Source organism: Carex rostrata, chromosome 15 (assembly GCF_964058835.1).
Source record: "Carex rostrata chromosome 15, lpCarRost1.2, whole genome shotgun sequence".
Lineage (NCBI taxonomy): Eukaryota > Viridiplantae > Streptophyta > Magnoliopsida > Poales > Cyperaceae > Carex > Carex rostrata.
This window is the reverse complement of record NC_135932.1, coordinates 7,887,588-7,914,616: the sequence shown is the minus strand read 5'-3', so window position 1 is coordinate 7,914,616 and position 27,029 is coordinate 7,887,588. Positions and strand designations below refer to the sequence as shown.

Sequence of the window (27,029 nt, the reverse complement as noted above, 5' to 3'; positions counted from 1 at the left end):
TTGCATGGCAAATCCCATGCAATTGTTTAGAACTTTCAGTCTAGACTATTTGCATGCAAATGGTAGTGGACTATTTACATGGACCTTTAATAAAATATAATATAAACATTGAGTTAAGTAGTTGCATGGCCATGGGGTTAAGTAGTTGCATGGACCTTTAATTAAATATAATATCTACTTAGTTTTTAAGTAGTTGCGTGGCCATGGAGTTGAGTTGTTGCATGGATCTCGAATTAATTATAATATCTGACATTCAAAACTTATTTGCATGGCTGAACATCATACAGTTACATGGTTGCACTTCACACAATTGCATGCGATACCTGTTACATGGGGATTCGCATGCAACAAGTTTAAAAAGTCAACAAACACCATTTCTTTTGCATGAGCCGTCTCAACCATGCAAAAAACTGGTGCTGGGCATGCAAAAAACGATTATTCTATTAGTGAATCGTTAAAGACCCAAAGCTGCACAAGACTATAAAATTTGGAATAAATTTTTAAATAATGATGCATGTCATAATAGTGCACTTCTGTATAGTCAGACCAATACTATTTTAACCTGGTATCTAGGAAAAAAATAATAATTTGAGCATGAAGCAGGGATGAATTACTACAACTGTACAAGAACAATAATAAAAGTTGATAGCATTTAAATGAACAATTGGAGAAATGGGATCCCTAACAGTCAGATCAGTATCAGAGAATTACGTTCAATACATAAGAAAGCAGTTCCCTGGTATTAACTGGTATGTTACCAAAATTTTATACTGTATTCTTCGATTTTATCAGAAAAGCTTTCTTAAAAAAGCACGATTTATTATGCACAAGGTTAGTTACAAATTGAATTTCAAATTAAAACTATTCAAGTAACAAGATAATGCCAATAGAAAAATTCAATTTATCTACAACAAATCTAATACAACAATTACAAGTAATTTAATAATCGAACCAAACTGTATAGTGAAATACCAAACTATTTTGGATAATGAAAAAGAAGGAGATAAGATTACCCCCACTACTACATAATAAGTGATTATACACGGACATAAACAAGCGAGCTACACGGATTTCCCGCCGCGTGAGCTGTCACAGTGTAGAAATCCTTGTATATATACACACGGATATTTACCGCGTACAATTAAAGATAGCTACACGGATTATTACATACACAGCCGTTTACAACTCGTTGACACTGGCGCTCTCCATAACCGAGCTTCACGGATTATTACATAAAAAGCCGTGTACAATTAGATTTCTACACGGTTATTTATCTAGATATCCGTGTAGCTCTCTTATTTTTTTAATATTTTTTAATGTGGAAAAACCTTTCTACACGGATATATAATTACATGTCCGTGTTGCTCTCTTATTTTTAAATATTTTTTTAATATTTAATTTTATGTATTAATTTTATTCATTATTTTTTTATTTTGAAAAAACCTTTCTACACGGATGTATAATTAAAGATCCGTGTAGCTCTCTTATTTTTTAATATTTTTTAATATATAATTTTATGTATTAATTTTCTTCTTTATTTTTTTAATGTGGAAAAACCTTTCTACACGGATATTTAATTAAATATCCGTGTAGCTCCTTTATTTTTTAATTTGGAAAAAGCTTGCTACACGGAAATATAATTAAATATCCGTGTAGCTCTCTTATTTTTTAATATTTTTTTAATATATAATTTTATGTATTAATTTTCTTCTTTATTTTTTTAATGTGGAAAAAGTTTTCTACACAGATATTTTTTAAAATGTCCGTGTTTAATTGAACTACTGTTTTTTTTTTATTTTTTGCTTTTTTTTGGCTAGCCTCCAGTTTTGCCAGCCATTTAAAATCAGATCAATTCCAAAACAGAGAATTTCCAAAATAAGAATACCAAAACCCCTAAATTTTGGAAATTTCCAAATTATATAAAAAATTAATACAAAATTCATGTACACTAAATTATACGAAGATCATACAAATTCATATTCTGGTTTACAAAATTGTTTTATAAAAAAATCTGCCCACATACATCTAAACTGATCTAACTGCTCCTTGGAGTAACTCTTTGACTCTGATGAATATTACAAAAAATTCAAAACATGCAAGTTACAAAAATATGGCAACTACATCTCTGTTTTGCTTTATAGAAATAAATTATTGCAATTATAATAATGCAACTAATAAAACAAGTTTAGAGGAAATCAATATTAATTGTATGGACAAGTCAAGGCAAAACATATGAATTACATACCGGATATGCTGGCCATTTGAATTGTATGCTCTCAACAAAGTGAAACATAAAAATCATCGTGTAATAACCGCATTCCCAACCGCCAATCTGTTGCGGGCACTGAAATTTACATTCAGCAGCCTATGTCAGAATGACAATAAATTTTTGAACCCAAAAATATGAAATTATAAAATTATAGTGTGCCCACCTCCTTCCAGAGCCCATTCATTTTATTTCTGCTCTTACCCGTGCTTTGCACTCCACCCTCTTTAAGATATTGCCGAAAAGCCCTTACAAAATTGAGTAACTGTAATTAGCAATTCCACAATTATAAAAAAAAAATCAAACCAAGTGATATTTAGATAACTTACTTAATTATAACAGGCATGACTCTTTTGGACTGGCGAGTGGTGATGGATTTGTCGGGCCGGCTTGAATCCATGACATAAATCGTATTTTCAAGTGGCACAATCACCAACAAACACCAGTGGGAGCTGTGGGGGGGGGAAAAGAATTGTAGTACTTGTTGGGTTTTTGACGGTTCAAACCCATTGATTTAGCTTAAGGTGCGGAAATAGTAAAACAATATTTTTTTACATCTACCTTAAGCTACGGATTAAATGAATCAAGAAGATCCGTTTAATCCAATTTACAGATCTACTCCATGATTGATTTTCTAAAGCATTAAATCTATTTACCAATTGAATAGATTAATATAACAATTTATATCTTGTTTCCAAATCACAGTTGGAATGCAGACCGAGCGAGTAGAGCCTCACCAGGAAAGGAATCGACTCGGAGTATCACACGTGTGATACCTCTATCGGTTATCCACCAGGACTAACCGGAGAGCGGTTTATTTCTTCTGTCAGAAATACTATAAACCGTGGAATTCTGCAGAAACACTATTCACCAAAATAGGGACAGATTAAATATATTTAAGACTCCAAGTTATTCTGTTTCACTTAAAAGCAAAACAAGAAATACCACAGAGTTTGCAAAAATATATTTTTCCGAATCTCGTAATAACCGAAACTGGGGAAGAGAGAAATTCCGATTAACGAAGTAATCAGATTAACATGTGAATTAGTAAGTTTTCTCTCTACCCTCACCCCTCTATTTATAGTGTTTTGAGAAGGTTCGCAAAAGACCGAAATACCTCTCAAAACAAATCTATTTACCAAAAACCCTTGACACCTCATCCTTTAATATGTGAAAAGACCAAAATACCCCTTCCACACCCTTCCACACTCTTCTCCATGCTTCTGTTACACTTAATGCACCTATAAATGAACAAAAACTGAAAATAAATTGCAATTGAAAGTAAAAGAGATGAGTTTAGAGAAAGTGACACGCGGGATGATAACGGAGTTCGGCAAAACAATGGCCTACGTCTCCGGGGCGTCGCAACCTCTTTCTAGGTGCGCCTTTCTATTACCCAATATGAAAGGATTACAATTGTGAACCGTGAGCCCTTACAAAACGGGAAGTCACGGCCAACGAGAGATGAGCACCGGCGAGCCCTTATAACCAAGGGAAGTCACACGAGCAACTCGAGAACAAGAGAAACACTCAATAGATCACTCTAACCTAATCTAACTAGAGATTAGTGAAGTGGATTTGAGGTTGTTTGAGATTGATTGAGAGATATTGAAGTTTTAAGCTCAATCAACAATGGTGGAACCAAGCTCTCAGAAAATCGCCTCTTTTGAAGTTTAGGGACGGCTAGGTTAGATTTGAAAGTGATCCATTCGGTCTATTTATAGTGGCAGCTCAAAAATGAGCTGATTGAGCTAAAACGTTACAACGTTTTCCAAAAACGTTGGTAACGTTTTATGAGCCTTCAAAAGTCCGAGAGCTGCACCAAAACGTTACACAAACGTTTCAAAAACGTTACAACGTTTATAAAACGTTACAACGTTTATAAAACGTTACATAACGTTTTGCACTGTAAAAAACTTGATCAAAATCAGGAATTTCTGAAGTTTGGAAATTAATTAAAATGTTACCAACGTTTTAAAACGTTCAGAAAACGTTACCAACGTTTTAAAACGTTACAGCACCGTTTTTTGACTTTGATCGAGTTGTTTCACAGCGTTTTCTTAAGGTATAATCGTTATAACGTTTTACAAACGTTACCAACGTTTTTATCCTGTTGAAACAACATCAAAAACACTTTACCAAGTTTAGATTTTACAATTTACATTCTTGATAAGTCTTCATGATTTCTTCAGTTCAAGTATTCCATATTGCAATTCCATTTGACTTGAACCTGCATAATTCTAAAATAGAAGAAATCGTAAAATTCAATAATTGTATGTTTTTGCAAATTAGTCAAATAGACTAAAAGGATTATTGCTAGAACAACAGCTTCTACACCCTAAGGTGTCATGCAAGGTGGCATAGGTGTGAAATGACCATTTTGCCCTTGGCCCATTAAGGCATGAATAGTAAAAGGCTTTGATTTTGGGCTTTGACTTTGAGCTTTTAATTTTAATTAAGGCTTTGATTATTTTGGGCTTTTAAACCCATAATTCAAATCCATAATTAACAAATTAAAATCCAAATCAAATATATATAATTGTCATATACAATTATATTTCTTTTCGGTTGTTGTTCGGTAACTTTTATACAACGTAACGTGTACGTTTATAAATTAACCGTTATTTCTGCTTGTCATTCTAAATGACATTTATAATTTAATTATATCACGTATAATTAATTATAACCATCTTAATATTAATTATAATCAATTTATAATTAATCAGTAAGATTCTCCGAGTAGCTCCTATATGGTGTGACCCAATAGGATCTGTGTTATGTTGGTAAACAGAGTTAAAACTGTTTTAACTTCTATAATCATTAGTGGTATCTGGCAACACATCATGACAATCCAATTACACAGATGATGCTGTAATGTACAATATCACGATCCAGTAAACTATTTACTTGTGTCAGTTCTTTTGTCTCATAGCTATCAGATTAGTTTCAAGGTAGATGTGTGTCATCCTTGCAAACTTAATCTTTTCTTGATCTTGAGCAGATTATCAAATATAATTACTCTTGTAATTATACCGCATGCAGATAATCTAACTCTACCAAGGGGCCCAGTGATGCTATAGCTCGTATAGAGATACGAGGGACAATAGTACTTTTGGTAAACCATCACTACCTCAGCTAAGCCATGTATACCGAAGAGCTACCGTTATAACTGCATTTTACCGACAGCGTTTGATAACAATCACACATATACATTTCTTAGTAGGAAAGATGAATACCTCATACTTTAGAACTTAACACTGAATGAAAACATTAATGACACGAACACAATTCTATTTAATGTTTCATTCGGGGTCTGTCAAATACCATGTTCTTAGAACATGTATCTATGTGATTAAAATGACATCTCGTGTCAGGTGGTTTGTAAAACTTAACCATCTTTTAATCCACATACTAACCTTATCGCGGTAATTAGTGTTCCTGCTAATTTACCTTGGTCAGTGACTATTTAAGAGTATATATCATCTATATTATGGAGTTTCACAATTTCAGTCATGAACTCGAAATGATCCATAAATGCAATAATACTCAAGGCAACAAAATGATAAACATTTAATTCATGAACAAAGCTTTATGATAAATTATCGTATTATTGACTTCTAGATTATTACAAACTAACAATCTCCCACTTAAGCTAGGAGCCAATCATCGTAGGCCTTACTTATATACAAAACTCTATATTCTCTAAGATCTCGCAGATCCTGAGAAAATCTCACAGCCAATCTTCTATGTGTTCCAGACTCATAGAAGCATTAAGCATCTCGTACTTGGCTTGAGGAAGAGATTTTGTGAGTGGATCAGCTGTGTTGCTGACTGTGTCAACTCTACATATCTTTACATCACCTTTATATTAATTATATCTTTTATAATTAAATTATAAACATCTTATTATGTTTACGATCTTAGGTGATAACGTTGTAAACAAGAAACATATCCTTAGTTCTCCTCAAGAACTTAAGGATATTCTTTACAGCATTCCAGTGCTTTATGCCTGGATTAGCCTGATATCTACTCGTCACACTCAAAGCATACGAGACATTAGGGCGAGTGCACAACATGGCGTTTATGATCAGTTGTTGAAAGACACTGAGTCTTGCTTAGCTGAACACCATGAGACATTGGCAGGAATCCTCTTTTAGAATCCTGCATGCTGAACCGATTCAGTACTTTGTCAATGTAACCACTAATCACAAGCTCGGAATCACCACCATAGACGAGAAACATATCCTTAGTTCTTCTCAAGTACTTAAGGATATTCTTTGCAGCAATCCAGTGCTCTTTGCCTGGATTAGCCTGATATCTACTCGTCACACTCAAAGCGTACGAGACATCAGGGAGAGTGCACAACATGGAGTACATGATAGAGCCAATAGCCGAAGCGTATGGTACTCTACTCATATCGCTTTGCTCATCAGTTGTCGAAGGACACTGAGTCTTGCTTAGCTGAACACCATGAGACATTGGCAGGAATCCTCTCTTAGAATCCTGCATGCTAAACCGATTCAGCACTTTGTCAATGTACGTGCTTTGACTTAAACCTATAAGTCTATTTGATCTATCTCGGTAGATCTTTATGCCTAATATATAGACAGCCTCGCCCAAGTCCTTCATCGAGAAAACTTTTCTTTAATGAAGACTTGGCTAATTGCAATAGAGGAATATCGTTTCCTATTAAGAGTATGTCATCTACATATAAGATTAAGAAAGGCGATGGCACTCCCACTAGTTTTTCTGTACGCATAAGATTCTTCTTCGCATCTGATGAAGTCAAGCTTTTGACTTCTTCGCCAAATCGAAGATTCCAACTCCGTGATGCATGCTTCAATCCATAAATGGATTCAAGAAGCTTGCATACCTTCCCAGCATTCTCTGGATCTTCAAAACCCGTAGGCTGTGTCATGTACACATCCTCTTCTTAAATTTCCATTTAAGAAGGCGGTTTTGACATCCATTTGCCATATTTCATAATCATGAAATGCAGCAATTGCTAGGAGTATCCGAATTAACTTAAACATAGCCACGGACGAAAAAGTTTCATCAATTCCTAGAATTTGTTTGAAACCTTTTCACTACTAGCCGTGCTTTGTATGTAGTCATCTTACCATCCATGTCTGTTTTCACTTTGAAAACCCACTTGTTAGCTATGGGTTTTGCCCCATCAGGTGGTACAACTAGGTTCCAGACCGTGTTGTCATACATGGATTGTATTTCGGATCTCATGGCCTCCAGCCATTTATCAGAGTCGGGTCTATCCATTGCTTCCGCATAAGTCAAAGGATCTTCAGTATCATAGACTGAGATCTCGTGCAGTCCCAAGTACCTCTCGGGTGCATGGACTGTTCTCGTTGACCTACGTAGCACTTGTTCTTCAGGCTGTCGAACTTGATCCACAACTGTCTGCGGATCCAGTTCTACTTCAACTTCAACTTGCGTCGAAGTACTTGAGCTCGGGACTAGAACCTCATCCACAGCTACTTGTGGACTTGGTACTTCCAGATGCTCATCAGCCAAAAATCAAGAGGTGGGTTAATCTGATCTAGTTCAGATATTGTATTGTGTGATGTATCTTGAATTTCTTCAAGTATTACATTACTCCCACTACTTCCTTTTGCGAGAAACTCGTTCTCCAAAAATATACCATTGCGAGCAACAACTATTTTGTTCTCGGTTTGGTAATAGAAGTAATATCCTTTCGTTTCCTTAGGATATCCTACGAAGAAGCACTTGTCAGCCTTGGGATCAAGTTTGCCAGACGTCGGGCGTTTGACAAATACTTCGCAACCCCATATTTTAAGATAAGACATATTTGGGAGTTTCCCAAACCATAACTCGTATGGAGTCTTTACTACTGACTTGGATGTAACCATATTTATTGTTCGTGCAGCAGTTTCTAGTGCGTGCCCCCAGAACGATTTCGGAAGTGTGGCTTCACTCATCATGGAATGAACCATGTCTAACAGAGTTCGATTCCGTCTCTCAGAAACACCGTTCCTTTGCGGTGTTCCCGGAGGTGTGAGCTGTGAGACTATCCCTGTCACACCCCGAGACAACCCGCCACGTATTTCTACGTAAGGCGTGTGCACATCACATACATTATCAATAAAAATATAAATAAAGCCACATTTTTTTTAATCAAATGAGTTTTACAAACGATATCATGGCAGACATGGCTAGTAACCCAAGCACTGCAATGCCCGCTCAATGTATCAATTATTGAATCATGAAAATAAAACTAAACAACACGTGGCAATCTATCAAAAATTTGTCTTCCCGCTTAGTCTCACTCTTGTCATTGCTCGAATCCTTCCTCTTCATTACCTGGAACCCACATAAAAGTGGAACGGGTGAGAGATCGAACCTTCTCTCAGTGCGGGATTTAGTTCCAGCCCAGAGCTTATAAAACCTTTACTTATATTCACAAATATGATAAGAAATAAAATGCATATGTGTTTCCTAATGCAATGCATCTATTGCTATTACGTTTACTTTCATAATCTTTTCACTTTCCACAATTAACCATTTACTTGCCAGACCAATGGGAAGTCCAACCAACATTGGAAAGGCCGCCAACCCGCTGGGAAGTCCAACCAACAGCGGGAGGTTGTCTCACTAACCGCGGAACTCCCGCCAGACGCTAGATCTTGACCCGTGACAGGACCGCTTTCGCCTACAGTCACGTTAACGAGGGGTCCAGTCGAACACTAGACCCAATGTATACATCCCAATATGCAAGCATATTGGCCCCTGTTCAATTACCATATTCGTTCTTTCTCAAAGACACATTTATTCAATCACACAGTTCATGTCATGCTCAATACATCCTATTCATGCAAGTCCATTGGTCAATAAATGAATCCTATCATTTCATGCAAATCATTTATGTCTACTCAAGTCATACGAATGGTTCGAAAACAACATGCATAAATCCAACTAATGCAATAATAATAAACAGTTGAATGACAATATGAAAGTAAAATAGTTTTATAAAGTCTAGGAAACCCGCACCTGTCACCGTAGGAGATTCCTAATCTACCTTCTTGTCTTTTAGTACTTTGGAACTCGAACCTAAGTCATGTAAATACTACTACTAATTAATATCATTTGATGACAGTACTTGTCCGTATTTTCTAAAATTCTTTAATACTATTTATAATTATAGTCACAGATTATTAGATCTAACTTCTAAACTTTACCTAGTTTAATCCTTTGATATTATAGAACTATTAATTAAGTGTAGACAAATAATCCAATAAGAACCAGAAAACTTTAATTGAGGGAATATATAATAAATTTATTTCGAAACTTTGATCATCCAGCAAGAGGAAATTAATAACAATAATAATAGTAATTGTATTAATCTGATACTAATGAAAATAAATAAATAAATAAATAAACAAAATATCGGTCTTTGATCTATTAGAATTAAAATCAAGAAACATTAATTAAAGGAACGGAATCCGAAACTTTTGCAAGGCACAACAAGCATTTCTATAATAAAGAAAATATTTATATATATATATATATCTTTTATACCCATTATAATTTATGAAAATAATTCTTCTAGCCTATATTTGTTTCTCTGGCGAAACATGATACTAAGATTTAAAGATATGAAGATATGAACTTTGTCATGGTATTGTATAATAAGTATATAAAAACAAGTTAAGCATCTTATTAATAGAATTTTTATTGTTTACTAGTAAAACTTATTATTAATATAAATAAGACAATAAAATCTAATAGACATAACTTTAATTTCACATCTATTATTTAAAAGAACTATAAGGAAATGGAATATATATATGTCCGAACTCCATTTCATCAGAGAACACCATAAATTTACATTAAACAAAATAGCTTAAATAAATTAAGATTGAATATAAAATCTACGTTAGTACTAGATTTGAAAATAATAAAACAATAGAAGAATAGAACAGAAAAGAAAGAAAAGAATTAATTGTACACATATAAACTACAATTTATTCATGATTATCTAATTACTATTTATCTAAATCATTATTTTAGTGAGAATTAAATCAATATACTAAAACATTTAAATCTAATTAACTAGTGATCTTAGGTTACCTCGGGAGCTCGAAACACACAAGAAAGAAAGTCGCGGCTGCGGGTTGTGTCCGGAAGGTAGCGCATGACGGTCGAAACACATAATTACATTGGTTGCCGGAGCTACTACCTTGGTTTTAGGGTGGCCGCCGCAATCTTTATATATATATTTAAATAGAGACAAAGGCGCTAGCTCAACTCGAAAGTCTGGATGTGGAGGATATCAAGAATGCATTGGTGCGATACGACTAGACAGAACTAATTTATCACACCACAGTACCAAAACCTTATAATGGGCAGCAGAGGCGCAGCCACATTCTTCATTTCCTTATTAGCTAAACTAATACAAGTAGTATATAGTATATTAACTCGATTGTAATTACGGCCCGATCTTTTGCATTTGTTTTTGCCGCATTCTTTATTTATAAGAAATTTTAATTGATGTATTTGGCTGTGTAATTGGTCTAAGTTCAATTCAAGAAATTATGGAAGTTGATAGAAATCAAGGAGTGATTTGTGTCATGACTTTATTCTCCATTAATAATGAAAATCTTAATATTTTGGAAAGATCCTTTGTATATCTGTACATATATCAAATGAGCATTATGTAGATGGAAATATTATCTTTGTATATTAATTGATAATGTTAATTTATAATACAAATAATATACGCCGATATATATACACATATATAAAAGAAAATTTATTATGCGACAACAATATATATTAGAAATTATGTCTATTGTATGGATCAACAATTCAATTACAACTAGCATTGCACATATAATTTCTGAAAATATGAAATCAAGTTATAATTTATTTATACGTTCAATATTATTAATTTGTATTTTATGATTATTTATATATAAAATGTTTATCGAAATAAAATCAATGTGACAGAATATTACAATCCCACATTCTTTTAAGTACTCTTTAAACTCAAAACTCAAGTATTCGCCTCCACGGTCAGAACGTAGAGCCTTAATACTTTTGTTCAATTGATTTTCTACTTCAGTCTTGAATTCTTTGAACTTGTCAAAGGACTCAGACTTATGTCTCATCAAGTAGACATAACCGTATCTACTGCAATCATCAGTAAATGTGATAAAGTAAGAAAAACAATTTCTTGTACAAGTACTCATAGGTCCACATACTTCCGTGTGTATAAGGCCTAATAAGTCACTTGCCCTTTCGCCCTTTTTGGAGAAAGGCGCTTTGGTCATTTTACCTCGTAAACAAGATTCGCACGTGTTAATTGATTCCAGATCAAATTTACCAAGAAGTCCATTTTTATGTAACTCCTTGATGCGTTTCTCGTTTATATGACCAAGGCGACAATGCCACATGTAAGTCGTGCTTTCATGTGATGTTTTGAGTCGTTTGCTATTGATGTTAAACACGGGTTTGTCCATTTCCAGTATATAAAGACTATTCATCATATATGAAGATCCATAATATAATTCATCTTTGTATATAGAACATCTATTGTCCTTTATTACAAAAGAGAAACCATTCATCTTTAAACATGAGATTGAAATGATGTTTCTGGAAATGCTAGGAACAAAATGTACATTTTCTAGTTCCATTACAAGCCCGCTGGGCAAATACAACTCTATACTACCAGCTGCTACGGCTGCAACTCGTGCTCCGTTTCCAACTTGGAGTTGTATCTCCTTGTTATGTAGCTTCCTCCTATTTTTCAGTGCTTGCATATTTGAACAAATATGAGCACATGATCCGGTATCCAGTACCCAATCATTAATAGAGGTTGCAACGTTAACTTCAATAACATTGATACTTGAGACTGAGACTTTTGAGACATTCTCAAAATTCATATCCTCAAGATACTTCGGACAGTTTCTCTTCCAGTAACCTTTGCTATTGCTGAAATAGCAGTCAAAGTTAGCAGAAACTTTTATCTTGGGAGAGTTCGTTCCTAGAACCAACTTCCCTTTGCCTTTGTACTTCGGAGCCACGTTCTTTGGGGCTTTCTTTATCTTCCTCCCACCTTCTTGGATCATGAGGACATGAGAGCTATTCTCAATGTCTTTATCAGTGATCCTCAGCATCCCTTGGGGCTCCTGCAAGCTCTTATCCAACTCTTGCTTATGGGAGTTCACAATGAACTCCGAATAGCTGGGAGGAAATGAGTTCAGGATAACTTCCGTGGCCAACTCGTGGCTCCACGGACAGTTAAGCTTCTCCAGTTTCTCATCATTGCTTGTCATACGAAGCGTGTGAGTACTGACAGAGCTGCTCTCTACTATTTCAACAGGGACCGGTGTATTTCAGATATATTCCCTTTTCTCACGTGTTTGTTTTTCGAGCAGGGAGCGTAGAGAGAAGGACGTTTCTTTAGCCATATTTCTACAACGTTTTTAAAAGTAAAGATTTTAGCTTTGTTCATGTAACGTTTTATTCAATAATAAAACTCCCACTGCAAATTTGTTTTATTCCCATTTTGCAGTAGGACCAAGATCAATGTTTTCACCAATAACCAAGTATCATGGCTATCAGTTATCTTAGGTAAGCAAACTTGCTAATCACATCTCTTTGTGATTCTTAGTTTCGTTAAAACATCATGTGTATTTAACGAAGACTTTGCCCCAAGCCCAAAACTATTTTGGAAATCATTGATAAGTAACCTCACTCTATTTGGTTTGATATGTCGAACATAACCCTCGACCACCAAAGGTAAAAGGCGACGCTTGCTGAGCAAGACACGTCAACCAATGAACATCGGTGTGAGGAGGATAGAGTAGGAAGGGCATACTACTTAATATTTAATGGGTTGGTGTTTATGCTTAACAGTGCCAGCAATCTCCAAAGGGGTATGTCAGAAAGAACGACTAATGTGATTCTATTCGTATCTTTATAGCGACCTCTTTCATATGCTTCATTAAGCATTTGTGGAAAGGAAGTCTTCAATACCGAATGTGATCCCCATTTCTTTTCTTTTAGCTTATGTCAGAAAGAACGACTAATGTGATTCTATTCGTATCTTTATAGCGACCTCTTTCATATGCTTCATTAAGCAGTCGTGGAAAGGAAGTCAAAAATATCGAATGTGATCCCCATTACTTTTCTTTTCTTAGCATATGTTAGAAAGAATGACTAAATGTGATTCTATTCGTATCTTTACAGCGACCTCTTTCATATGCTTCATTAAGCAGTCGTGGAAAGGAAGTCTTGAATACGAAATGTGATCTTCATTAGTTTCTGTTCTTATTAGTACCTCTTTGATACGCTTAGCTTTATTAAGCAGTCAGTTCTTGTAACTGACTTTGGACATTCTTATGGACACGTGAAAGTCGTCTGCCAGAAAGACAACGGTGAGTTCCTTCACAAATCTTTCTTTGACATCACGTTCTTTCACGGTTCCTTGAAAGCGATAAATTTAATTTATTCATTTCATATCAAAGCAGTAAATCTAATTTACTTATATACGGGACCAAGTCAGGTATTGTCACACCCCATATCCACGGGTGCGACAGCCTGCCGCGTGTATTTATCAGGTGTCACATATACACGCAAGGCAGTGGATCTTTTATATGCATTACCAATATCCTCATTTGCTGCATCCGTGAAATAAACCTGAAAATAATCGGGAGGGTGGGGGTGAGAATAAATTCTCAGTGCGAAATTTGCCACAGTTTAGATTATTGGACTTGCAATCAAACTCTATATTCAAAAATGAAACCCAAACAATAACAATGCAAACAGATATATATATAATCATAAATAACAGGATGCCAATGCTAGACAACAATTTATCAACCTGAAACACAGTTCAACGGAATTTCCAAGATGAATTTCAAAATGAACACAACGTGTATTTGGCTTAACTCATTTCATTATGACTGGTAGCAACCACAGATGTTCTTTCGAGCTGAACCGTTATCAAACCACATCTGTAGGGTTACAGACGCCTACAGATGGCCAACCAAGCTGGACCCTTTATCAGACACCCATCTGCAATTGCTGTTTGGCTTAACCATTTCCTAAGGTCCGGTTACAAGTCATCAATACAGGTCAACTTGACAAATGCAATCACATGGAATCAAAGTTACCTATACAGGTCAACTTTGCTAAATCTCAAGCAAATATATCAAAGCCACACATACAGGTCAGTCTCGCAAAATCATCACAGGTCAACGCATAAGTCAGCAGCGTCACCTTATCCAGCCACCTAAACAGGTCGGTCTGGCAAATTCTAACAGGTCAAATGCATAAGTCAGCAGCGTCACCCTATCCAGCCACCTAAACAGGTCGGTCTGGCAAATTCGAACAGGTCAACGCATAAGTCAGCAGCGTCACCTTATCCAGCCACCTAAACAGGTCGGCCTGGCAAATTCGTAAACACAGGTCAACGGATAGGTCATCGTTACCTTATCCAGCCACCTAAACAGGTCGGCATGGCAGATTCATTCACATCAAGAACAATTAATAGAACTAATCAAATAATAATCATACCAACATGCCAATTAATCTTAACCGAACAATTCAAATCATTCTCATTTATGCAAGAATCAATATACAGCATGAATTCCAAAATATGCAACAATTAAGCATTCAACATGACAAACGAATAAACAGTTTAATTCCTGAAAATAAAGTATCAAACAAGTCCAAGAATCCCGCACCTTAGTATGACGAGCGTACCGCTTAGTTACGGATCGGGCGTCTCGAATTACCTCGCGATATCTTACTCGACTGAGCCTACACCTATATTATACGATTACTTGGTTTAGTTCGGTTACATTCTCAAAACTTAAATTCCAAAAGCCGTCTTTCAATTCGTCAATTCTTTTATACCTTTCGGCTCATTTATAATCATTTTAATTCAAGTCCAATTCCAAAATTATATATATATGGTCGGCCCTTATATAAACTTTCACCTTATTACACTTTGGTCCATTGGACGTATCAATTATTTTATTCCAATTCAATTTAATTAAAGACCCATAATTTAGTAAAGGTTTAAGCCTCCTATTTAAAATTTACAATTCATTTCAGGTTCATTATAACTATTTTCACTTTCAAAGCCCATGTATAAAATTGTCATGCATGTCATACATTTTAATCCAATGGCCTACTTATTTAATTTAGTCTAATGCATACATAAACAAAGGCCCCCAATTCATTTAATCAATTCATCCACAAGGCATAACAGTTTTGTATTTAGGCCCCTCTCTTAAATAAATTTCTACAAGGGCTGGTTTCTCACATAATCAACCAAAGTTTTGCAATAATTGAAATATGGTCCCTGTCAGGTCAAATGCTGGTAATCATGCTAAATTCAGCACCATACCAGTAGTATACTGGGCTGGTACCACTGGTACCAGCACTTCGCCATTCATACAACACAACACAACCATGCACAATAAAACCAGCAAAACAGAGACAAGCATAGGTCAGATACAAGGCACCGCATTCACCAGCGAAACCAGACAGACAAACCAGAATCAGATTAGCACCAACCAGTAAAACAGAAACATCTCACAAGGCACAAGCCAAGTCAGCACCTTTGCCGGGAAAATCAACAACCCGAGCAAAAAGGTGTAATTAACTACAATTCCCTCAACAAAATACAATCAATTGAACAAGATGCTCGATAATTTATCCGATTAGAGCTAGCCTGGTATGGAGAGAGCAAAGGGGAAAGGGGAATCGACACCGGAGCAATAACAACCCGCAATTAACACGGCTCAGCACCAACCAAGCATCAGAATAGCACCAATCAAGCACCGAGACAGCACCAAGCCAACACCAGCATGGCACCAAGCCAACCCCGAGGCAGCACCACGCCAACACCAGCACGGCTCCAAGCAAGCACCATGGCAGCACCACGCCAACACCAACACGGCACCAAGTGAGCACTGGGACAACACCAATCTAACCGAGGCAGCGCACACCTCAACCCTAGAAACTAGGGTTTCATGGGAGGGGAGGCGGGAAAGAGGAGGAGGGGCGGGGGTTCTGGCGGGTCTGGTGGGTCGGACCGAGAAGGAAAGAGAGGAGAGAGTGGGGTGGCGGCGGCGGCTGGCCGTGGCAGCGGCGGAAGGGGAGGGGGCGGAGCCCCCTTTTTTTTGGCGTAGAAGAGAGGGCTGGGGAGGGGGTCTCACGGACAGGGAGGGAGATGAGAGAAAGAGAGAAAGGTTTTATTATTTGGACTGTTTTAAGATTCGTGCTGAACATATCTAAACGGCTTGAGATTTTCCAAAAAGTCACGCAAATATGAGATATCTCAGAGGTGAATTAATTTGAGGGTGGACCCGAACTCAAAATTTGATTTGGTTAATTCCAATTCTTTAATATAAAACAAGCCTTGAGATTGGTGCTAGATGAAAAATGAACATTTGAGATTTTCCAAGAAAAACAAATATATATACATAAATGTATATGGTGCGAAGTCATTCCGACAGGAATCAAAGGAATGTTAATTATGAATTATTCTCTTTTATAACTTCGAATTCAAGTTTTGTAAATTTGTAACTATGTTCGCACATAAAATTCGTATATTTATTTCTCAATTTAAGATTCGAATAATTTGATTTTTCCTTTTATATAATTATATATATTCAATTTTAGAATTCGAATAAATCGATATCGGATAGTATCTATGTCTATATATATACATATCAAATCAAATTCTTAAAATTCTCAAATAAACGAAATCGGTAACTTTTATATAATTTATCTCGTACGAATGATTTCGTATAATTATATTCTTACTTAGAATTAAATTATTTATTTATTCACACGAATCTAATTAAATAAATTTCTTCTTTTTCTAACAACTTAAAGAAATTTGTCACGGATTTTCTGAGTTTCTAATTTACCGAATAATTATAATTTTATTCCTAGTGCTATATTTTATTTTATTTCTAATCTCTAAATTTTGTTATGCATAATTTCATACATTATTTATATTACGAAATTTTAGTTTCGTTTTAGTCGGTCAGAAAATTTCTGAACGATCGTTAAATTAATTAAACTTTTTATTTAAGTCAAATGATCGATTTATCCATTTAATCATGTTTTAAAATTTCGGAATGTAACATGTATATTATTTATCAGTTCCTAATTCTTTATTTTGCAGCTATGCTCAGTTCTTTATTCTTGTCACACCCCAAGACAACCCGCCACGTAATGATACGTAAGACGTGTGCACATCACATACATTATCAATAATAAATACTCATGCAATATGTAAAAGTCAAACGAAGTCTTTTAACACCACAAGTAGTTCAAACACACAACATAAATTCAACATGAGATCAAGACAAACATGGCAAACAAACCGATAATTGCCATGTCAGTCAATGTATCCACTTCTAAAGAGAGAATTTCAAGTTTAACTAAAGAAATTAAAAAGATACTTGAGCAGTCAGCTCATTGCCTTCCTGATCTGCATCCCTCCTATTCGTGCTCCTCGCCGACTTCATCATTTCCTGGAACCCACATAAGTGGAAACGGGTGAGAGATCGAACAGTCTCTCAGTACGGGATTTAGTTCCAGTCCCGGAATTTGTCAAATTTACTTATTATTACAAATAGGATATAATTATTATATCCTCACATGTCATGCAATATTTAAAACACACACACACACACACACACACACACACACACACACATACTTCTTTAATTATCTTTCAAGTTTTCCATTAATCCATTTATTTGCCAATCCAGTGGGAAATCCATCCAACACCGGAAGACCGCCACTCCGCTGGGAAATCCATCCAACAACGGAAGACTTCTCACTAGACGGGGAATCCACCCTACGCTAGATATTGGCTGTCTCACTAGACGGGGAATCCACCCTACGCTAGGTCTTGACCCGTGACGGGAAATCCATCCAACGCCACGTTGACGAGGGGTCTAGTCGAACCTAGACCCAATGTATACATTCCAACATGCATTCAACACATGTTAGCCCCTTTCCTTTAACATATCCGTTACCTTTTACGTTCGTCATTTAACACTACACGATATCATGCTCAACACATCCTACTTACAAGTCTTATGATCGATATGAAACAATCCTATTGAAATTCTAAACAAGTCAAAGGGATCGTTCGATTCAACATGCACAATTCCAAACAATTAAATCAATAATATGCATACAAAACGGTAAGTACAATTTGACAAGGTCCAGGAAACCCGTACCTGCTATTGTGGTGTAGTTCGTTACCGCTTCTCCGTCACTCTTTACTTCATAATTCAGACCTAGACCATGTAACACGGTTTCTAAATTAATACTTATATATATATTTTCCAGATATACACCAAATATATTTATTAATAACTAATCCGACTTATATAAATGAATTAAATAAAAATAATCAATTTACCAAAAGAATACAATAATTAAATAACAATTGAAATTTCAAAATAACTAGATGAATCTGACTATATAACTTTGACGATTATTAACCATCTGACTATATAACTCTGATTATATAAACTAATAAAATAATCGAATTCCAAATTGACTGTTTGACTCAATATTGAATATCGGATTTATTATCAAACTACTTTATACATATATATATATATATATCAATATTATAAACAATCAGATTCGAAACGAATGAAAACAGAAAAAGATAAAAGAGGCATAATCAGACTATCTAAAGGAGACATGTATATTTAAATATATATAGATTGCCAACGAATACAACAAAAGGAAACAAACAAAATTCAAATATAAGAAACCTTAATTTAATATAAACTTGGAACGTTGACTGTACGGATTTGGGTAATTCATGGCATATATGAATGAAAAGGAGTAAAACCAATCAAAAATAATATAATAATTAATCACCTCTGTGAAGATATCGGAAGAATTGAATAAACAATTGAAAAGAAACTATGGGTCTGTGAAGATGCGGAGAAGGAGACAGAGAGATGCAAACCGATCACTTTATGTATTTTTATAGAGGCGGTTTCTAATTTGGATCGGCGCCGGTTATTTTGAACAGTTATCTATTGATATTAGATTTGCACCTTTTTATAAATGCACCGTCTGTCAGACACATATATAATTGGAATATATATATATATATATATATATATATAATTGGGTTATATTGGTTTATATGACTGTATGATCGATTATTTTATTATTTTATTTTAAGGTTGGCAGGTAACCAAATGGGTAATTCTATTGGGTTTTTCATAACTTGGCAACAATATTTATAGGAGTATATAATTTCAGAGATATCAGAATTATTTGTTTCTTATCACGGTATTTCAATTTGGATAATTTGTGAAGTTGTTAAAATAAATAAATGAAAGAGAAATTTATATACTATTTAGGTTGTACCTTAATTTAGTATTTTGATTTACGTGGTGTTACAATTCTATACCGTTTAAAGCATATAAACAGTTTACATGTTTAAAGCATATAAACAGTTTACATGTTTAAAACATATATTCTTTTTGGTCCATATAGCAATTTGGTAATGTGACAAAGTTCCTTTTCGGCCAGCCATTAGGACATGTAAAAGGGCTCCCAGGAAAGATCGGGGTCACAAGGACCGCTTAGACTCAATCTTTCATAGACAGAACCATCTCTTTTACGGTGTGGAAATGACAGCTCTTACTAAGGTACTTTATTGCTTCATCACATTCTTCGATGAACTTTACTTATCCGAAGGTTTTCGAAAAAGGCGAAAAGTTACACTAAATTTTGTCATTTCAAAAGTGTTAAAGCAATTTGGTAACGTGACAAAGTTCTCTTTGGGCCAGCTATCAGGACACGTAAAAGAGGGTTAGACGAAAAGCCGAGACTTTTCTTGTCATTAACCTTGTCTTTTACGGGTGGAGATTAACAGCTCTTACTCAGGTACTTTATTGCTTCATCACATTCTTAGATGAACTTTAACGCAATCAAAAGTTTTGAAAACGAAAACATAAAGAAAGCATAAAATCCTATTTTATCTTTTTCGGTCGGAAAACCGATCCAAGAAATGTAAACATTTACATTTCATAAGAAAGCATAAAGAAAGCATAAAGAAAGCATAAAGAAAGCGTAAATCTAATTTAACTTTCTTAGTCGGTAAAACCGAACCAAGAAAATCCCATTTCTAATCGGTTTTGGACTTGTGTTGCAAATGTAAGAATTTAAACCGATACGGGGTATATGCACCTTATTTGCATAAGTTATAACTTTTAGAAAATCAATCAGCGGGAGAGCCTTGTGCTCTGATACCACTGTTGGGTTTTTGATGGTTCAAACCCATTGATTTAGCTTAAGGTGCGGAAAGAGTAAAACAATATTTTTTACATCTACCTTAAGCTACGGATTAAATGAATCAAGAAGATCCTTTTAATCCTATTTACAGATCTACTCCATGATTGATTTTCTAAAGCATTAAATCTATTTACCAATTAAATAGATTAATATAACAATTTATACCTTGTTTCCAAATCACAGTTGGAATGCAGACCGAGCGAGTAGAGCCTCGCCAGAGAAGGAATCTACTCGGAGTATCACACGTGTGATACCTCTATCGGTTATCCACCAGGACTAACCGGAGAGCGGTTTATTTCTTCTGCCAGAAATACTATAAATCGCGGAATTCTGTAGAAACACTATTCACCGAAATAGGGACAGATTAAATATATTTAAGACTCCAAGTTATTCTGTTTCACTTAAAAGCAAAACAAGAAATACCGCAGAGTTTGCAAAAATATATTTTTCCGAATCTCGTAATAACCGAAACCGGGGAAGAGAGAAATTCCGATTAACGAAGTAATCAGATTAACATGTGAATTAGTAAGTTTTCTCTCTACCCTCACCCCTCTATTTATAGTTTTTTGAGGAGGTTCGCAAAAGACCGAAATACCCCTCAAAACAAATCTATTTACCAAAAACCCTTGACACCTCATCCTTTAATATGTGAAAAGACCAAAATACCCCTTCCACACCCTTCCACACTCTTCTCCATGCTTCTACACCCTAAGGTGTCATGCAAGGTGGCATAGGTGTGAAATGACCATTTTGCCCTTGGCCCATTAAGGCATGAATAGTAAAAGGCTTTGATTTTGGGCTTTGACTTTGAGCTTTTAATTTTAATTAAGGCTTTGATTATTTTGGGCTTTTAAATCCATAATTCAAATCCATGATTAACAAATTAAAATCCAAATCAAATATATATAATTGTCATATACAATTATATTTCTTTTCGGTTGTTGTTCGGTAACTTTTATACAACGTAACGTGTACGTTTATAAATTAACCGTTGTTTCTGCTTGTCATTCTAAATGACATTTATAATTTAATTATATCACGTATAATTAATTATAACCATCTTAATATTAATTATAATCAATTTATAATTAATCAGTAAGATTCTCCGAGTAGCTCCTATATGGTGTGACCCAATAGGATCTGTGTTATGTTGGTAAACAGAGTTAAAACTGTTTTAACTTCTATAATCATGAGTGGTATCTGGCAACACATCATGACCATCCAATTACACAGATGATGCTGTACTGTACAATATCACGATCCAGTAAACTATTTACTTGTGTCAGTTCTTTTGTCTCATAGCTATCAGATTAGTTTCAAGGTAGATGTGTGTCATCCTTGCAAACTTAATCTTTTCTTGATCTTGAGCAGATTATCAAATATAATTACTCTTGTAATTATACCGCATGCAGATAATCTAACTCTACCAAGGGGCCCAGTGATGCTATAGCTCGTATAGAGATACGAGGGACAATAGTACTTTTGGTAAACCATCACTACCTCAGCTAAGCCATGTATACCGAAGAGCTACCGTTATAACTGCATTTTACCGACAGCGTTTGATAACAATCACACATATACATTTCTTAGTAGGAAAGATGAATACCTCATACTTTAGAACTTAACACTGAATGAAAACATTAATGACACGAACACAATTCTATTTAATGTTTCATTCGGGGTCTGTCAAATACCATGTTCTTAGAACATGTATCTATGTGATTAAAATGACATCTCGTGTCAGGTGGTTTGTAAAACTTAACCATCTTTTAATCCACATACTAACCTTATCGCGGTAATTAGTGTTCCTGCTAATTAATTACCTTGGTCAGTGACTATTTAAGAATATATATCATCTATATTATGGAGTTTCACAATTTCAGTCATGAACTCGAAATGATCCATAAATGCAATAATACTCAAGGCAACAAAATGATAAACATTCAATTCATGAACAAAGCTTTATGATAAATTATCGTATTATTGACTTCTATATTATTACAAACTAACAGTACTTTAGCATAAAATTAGTGACATATATATTTCAGCATGTAATAGTGACACAAGTGTTTGCTATGGTTCATTGTGTAATTTTTTAACTGAAAATATAAACAATTAAGGGTTACAAGTAACCTACCTTTGGTGGTATGGCAGGAGAATAAATTTCTTTTGATCCCCACGAGCATGATGCATCGCTTTACGCAAGTAGTCGACACAATCATCCTCATACCATTCCAACATGTTTCCATTAATTATGCCGGGATCCAAAAGTGCACACAAGTTCACCTTACCTTTCGATGCGGTCTCACGACATTTCTGGACTAGGAACCTGAAAAATCATCATTTTACATTAGAGTATATATTTGAGTGTTATACACATGATATAAATAATTGATTGGTCACTAACATGAGGAAAACGGTGATGACTCCCACATCGAGCCATTTATCGCTTGACGAGGCGCCGTGTAGAAAGTCGTTGAATTCTGTGAAAGGCAGCATGACCTCCCTACCATCGTGTAGAAACATACCGGGGGGGACACTGAAGGTAACAGCCGTCATGTCCTTGGGTGCCTTGATCAAGTGGGCGTGGAGAGTCTGCAACTGACCAGGCAAACGGCTAACCTCTTCTGCTGTGAGCCCCGTACGGTCTAGTGGCGCATCCACTGGCGCATCTACTGGCTCATCAGGCACTTCTGGCGCAACAGACACCAAGGCTAATTCCATGTCCCGTACCGGTGACAACGCTTCATCCTCATTGATTGTTTCACCTCTTCGTGTCTGTATCAAATTTTGTATATGTCTTTTTCAAGTATTTGAATAAGATATCCTATTGTATTTGGAGATTACGTACATTGTCCAAAATAATTTGATTTTTCGGCCATTGGACTAGCGTATAGTGGGCATCATCAAGCACCACCATTCCATCGGTAGGGACAGGAAGAGGCATTCTCATAGCCCAATCCTGCGTGATCTTCTCAAGTACTACGTGGAGATAGTTGGGCCTCAACTGATCACCGACTGCAGGAGGATATACCATGCCCTTAGCAATGGTCAGAGGAGTAGTACCGAAATACATGACGAGGTCGCATGTGCTGGGCTCCTGCAATAATTATCAACAATTAGTTGTCTTTAGAATGAAATAATATTGTCTAGCAAATTAACCGCGAGAATCAACAATACCTTTCGATTATGAACAAGTAGTGCTTACCTTTAGATTGTCCAAGCCGCCTAGCACTTCGGTTCCGGATGCCTGACTACTTCGCCGAACTCCCGGAGAAACGGGAGGTTGATCCTCGGATGGCTACCTAATTTGGTGCATTTGGTTCACCATCCTTGATTCCAGCTCAGCCAGCTTCTGGGTGTACTCCACTGTAAGCTCCTCGCGTACCTCCTGGCGCACCTGCGCCAACCTTGATTCCATCTCCTCTTTGTTGACCTTGGCACGAGGTCTTCTCTGGGGTTTTGCTCCATTGAATTCCTCATTCCAGCCCGTGTAGGCCCCTCTGCCCCTAACTCGACCGGTGTGTTCTGGATTCGGGAGCGCTAAGGACAAGGAATCTTCTTGTCTTGCGACAGTCCGGGCACCAGAATTGACCTCGTCCTCCACCTCCAACTGTTAATTAAAAAATTGGTTATAACAAAACACTAAGTAATGTACACAGAGTTATGATTTTGTTTGAATGACACAAAGTTATAACAAAAGGCTCTTACCATTTTATTAGCAAAATTATCAACAAATCATCGTTGGAATGAAGCTCAAAATTATCAACAACTTCTACATTAATATCAATATTGTCTTCCAAAACAAAATTTCTATTGGTAGCACTACATTCCCCAATTTTCTCACCATGCATAAACCAACACGTATATCTTTTCTGAAATCCCCGACAAATCAAATGAGCTCTAATTTCTTCCAAGTCCCCAAATCTTTTAAAATTGCTACAATCTCTACAAGGACACAAGATGTCGTTATCTTTTGTCTTCACTCTATATCTCTCGGCACATTTTATGAACTCATCAACGCGAGCCAAATATTCTGCACTATCACGTCGCAATTCGTACATCCAACTTCGATCCATCTGTAAATTAAATTAAAAGAATGATTCCAATTAGTCATGGTGGTCGATCAACATATATTGTTACAAATTCTTGGCTTACAAACGGGCCGATTTACCATCCTAACCCACTCCTTGAATATTATGCCTCATATGTGAACACATATTAGCGGGATTTAATTAGTGTTTGAGAAAAATTCGACAACATTTCCCCTTAACTCCCCAAGTATGCGTAAACCACATACTCGTATGAGCAATAAGGAGAAATGCTCTCGAACTTTTCTCAAACACTAATTAAATCCCGCTAATATGTGTTCACATCCTAAATGAGACACAATATTCAAAGAGCAGTCCCAAACGGGGGACTATCCAAAATTAATCCCTATTAGATTAATTTTGAACGGGCATGGACCTAAAAGCATCAATAGATCAGTTATTGGACCACAATACACTAATTATTTACATTACCTAAACAGATTAAGCATGCATGCATTAATAAATAATTGACCTAAATAATTAAGCAATAATAAGTACCAGAAAATTAGCGAGAGAAAAGAGGAAGACTAACCTAGCAGGATAGAAAGGAGAAATGCAAATTAACTTCAAAGATCTCAGCTCCGGTCTCAATCCTTGTGCGCAGAAATCATACCAGTTCAATACAGAGAGAGAGAGAGAGAGTATTAATTGATCAAAACGGCGCTGGAAGCCTACTCGAAGAAGCGTTTTGTAACCCTAAACCTTTCTACACGGACATTTAGCTATAAATGTGTGTAGAAAGTCGAGAGAGCTACACAGACTTTTATATAAACAGCCGTGTAGAATTGTTTTTTACACCTATTAATAAAAACGAAAAACCTTTTTTTATTCTACCTTTCTACACGACGCTTTATTAAACGTCCGTGTAGCATTGTATTTTTTTTTTAATGTTTTTCGGATAGCAAAACAAACAATTTCCAAAACAGAGGAACACATTTAAAATCCACAATTCCAAAACATACATAGCAATTTGAACAAAAAATTCAATAACACTAATTTATACAAAAATTATAAATTCTTATTGAGCATTAATTACAAAAGTTAAATCCATATAAAATAAAAAATTCTATTAAGGACTGGAAGCACTGAAATATGAGGGACACTCAGAATCGGATGGAGAGTCGGATGAAGTGTCGGACGAGATCGTCCGACACTTCATCGACTCCCCATCCGGCTCTGGTCCTTCATCCGGCTCTGAAATTAACCTCCAAAAACACTTTAGCGCACAAATCAGACCGGCTCTTCATCCGGTTTGAAGGTCCTTCTCCAACTCTTCATCGGGCCGACTCTGAAATTATCCAGTAGGGTTCTTTTCTTTGGGATGAAGATACATATTTTAATAAAGAAAGAGCTAGCTGAAAATAAAAAGTTGGATGGACCTTCAAAAAAAAGGGAAGAGGAGGATGAAGAACCTTCAGAGTCGGATGAAGAGTCGTCCGACTCTTCATTCGACTCTTCATTCGGTTCTTCATCTGGCTCTGAAGGTCCTTCATCTCTCCTCTTCCTTTTTTTTAAAATCTTCATCCGACTCTTTATTCGATCAGCTCTTTCTTTATTAAAACATGATCTTCATCCGCCTCTGAAATGATCAGATTACAGAGAGAGAGAGAATTCATCCGACTCTTCATCCGGCTCTGGTCCTTCACTGCGAGAGGAAGAGTACAAATTGATCAATACATGTTCCAATAAAGAAAGAGTTGAATAAAGAGTTGGACGAAGGACGGTCAGAGCCGGATAAAGAGTCAAATAAAGAGCCAAACGAAGGACCGTCCGACTCTTCATCCGGTTCTGACGGTCCTTCTCCAACTCTTCATCCAACTCTTCATCCGGCCGGCTCTGAAATTATCCAGAGCGGGTGAAGATACATATTTTAATAAAGAAATAGCTAGCTAAAACCAAAAAGTTGGATGGACCTTCAAAAAAAAGGAAAAGAGATGGACGAAGAACCTTCAGAGTCGGATTAAGAGTCGTCCGACTCTTCATTCGACTCTTCATCCGCTCTGAAGGTCCTTCATCTCACCTCTTCCCCTTTTTTTGAAAATCTTCATCCGACTCTTTAGTCGATCAGCTCTTTCTTTATTAAAATATGATCTTCATCTGCCTCCGAAAGTCCGAAGTGATCAGATCACACAGAGAGAGAGAATTGATCAAATCGGCGCTGGAAGGAGAAGGCCTTTTATATAACCAACTTGGTGATGGAAAAGGCGCGCCCTTTAATAACCAAAACAGCAAAACCCTAAAATAACCTTTCTACACGGCTTTTTTTATTAAACGTTCGTTTAGCTCTCTAACAGCTTTCCACACTATTAATTAAACAAAAAACCGTGTAT

General features: G+C 35.9%; 1 protein-coding gene across 1 annotated transcript; it reads right to left on the bottom strand.

Moving 5' to 3' along the window:
- Nucleotides 1–2,195: 2,195 nt before the first annotated feature.
- LOC144566109 (uncharacterized) lies at nucleotides 2,196–22,855 on the bottom strand. The gene is made up of 4 exons (XM_078315997.1): nucleotides 22,746–22,855; nucleotides 2,596–2,718; nucleotides 2,433–2,514; nucleotides 2,196–2,344 (listed from the first exon to the last, which is right to left on the bottom strand). Exons 1-4 carry the CDS (start codon nucleotides 22,847–22,849, stop codon nucleotides 2,219–2,221), a joined length of 435 nt encoding a protein of 144 aa, XP_078172123.1. The 5' UTR covers nucleotides 22,850–22,855; the 3' UTR covers nucleotides 2,196–2,218.
- Nucleotides 22,856–27,029: the final 4,174 nt, after the last annotated feature.

What these genes read in the sequence shown, in the direction of transcription:
- LOC144566109 (XM_078315997.1), bottom strand. Translation starts at nt 22,849, where the DNA reads ATGTTGGAATGGTATGAGGATGATTGTGTCGACTACTTGCGTAAAGCG. An exon ending in GTCATGCCTGTTATAATTAA is followed by an intron (nt 2,515 to 2,595) that starts GTAAGTTATCTA and finishes CAATTTTGTAAG; the next exon opens with GGCTTTTCGGCAATATCTTA. An exon ending in TGAATGGGCTCTGGAAGGAG is followed by an intron (nt 2,345 to 2,432) that starts GTGGGCACACTA and finishes TGTAAATTTCAG; the next exon opens with TGCCCGCAACAGATTGGCGG.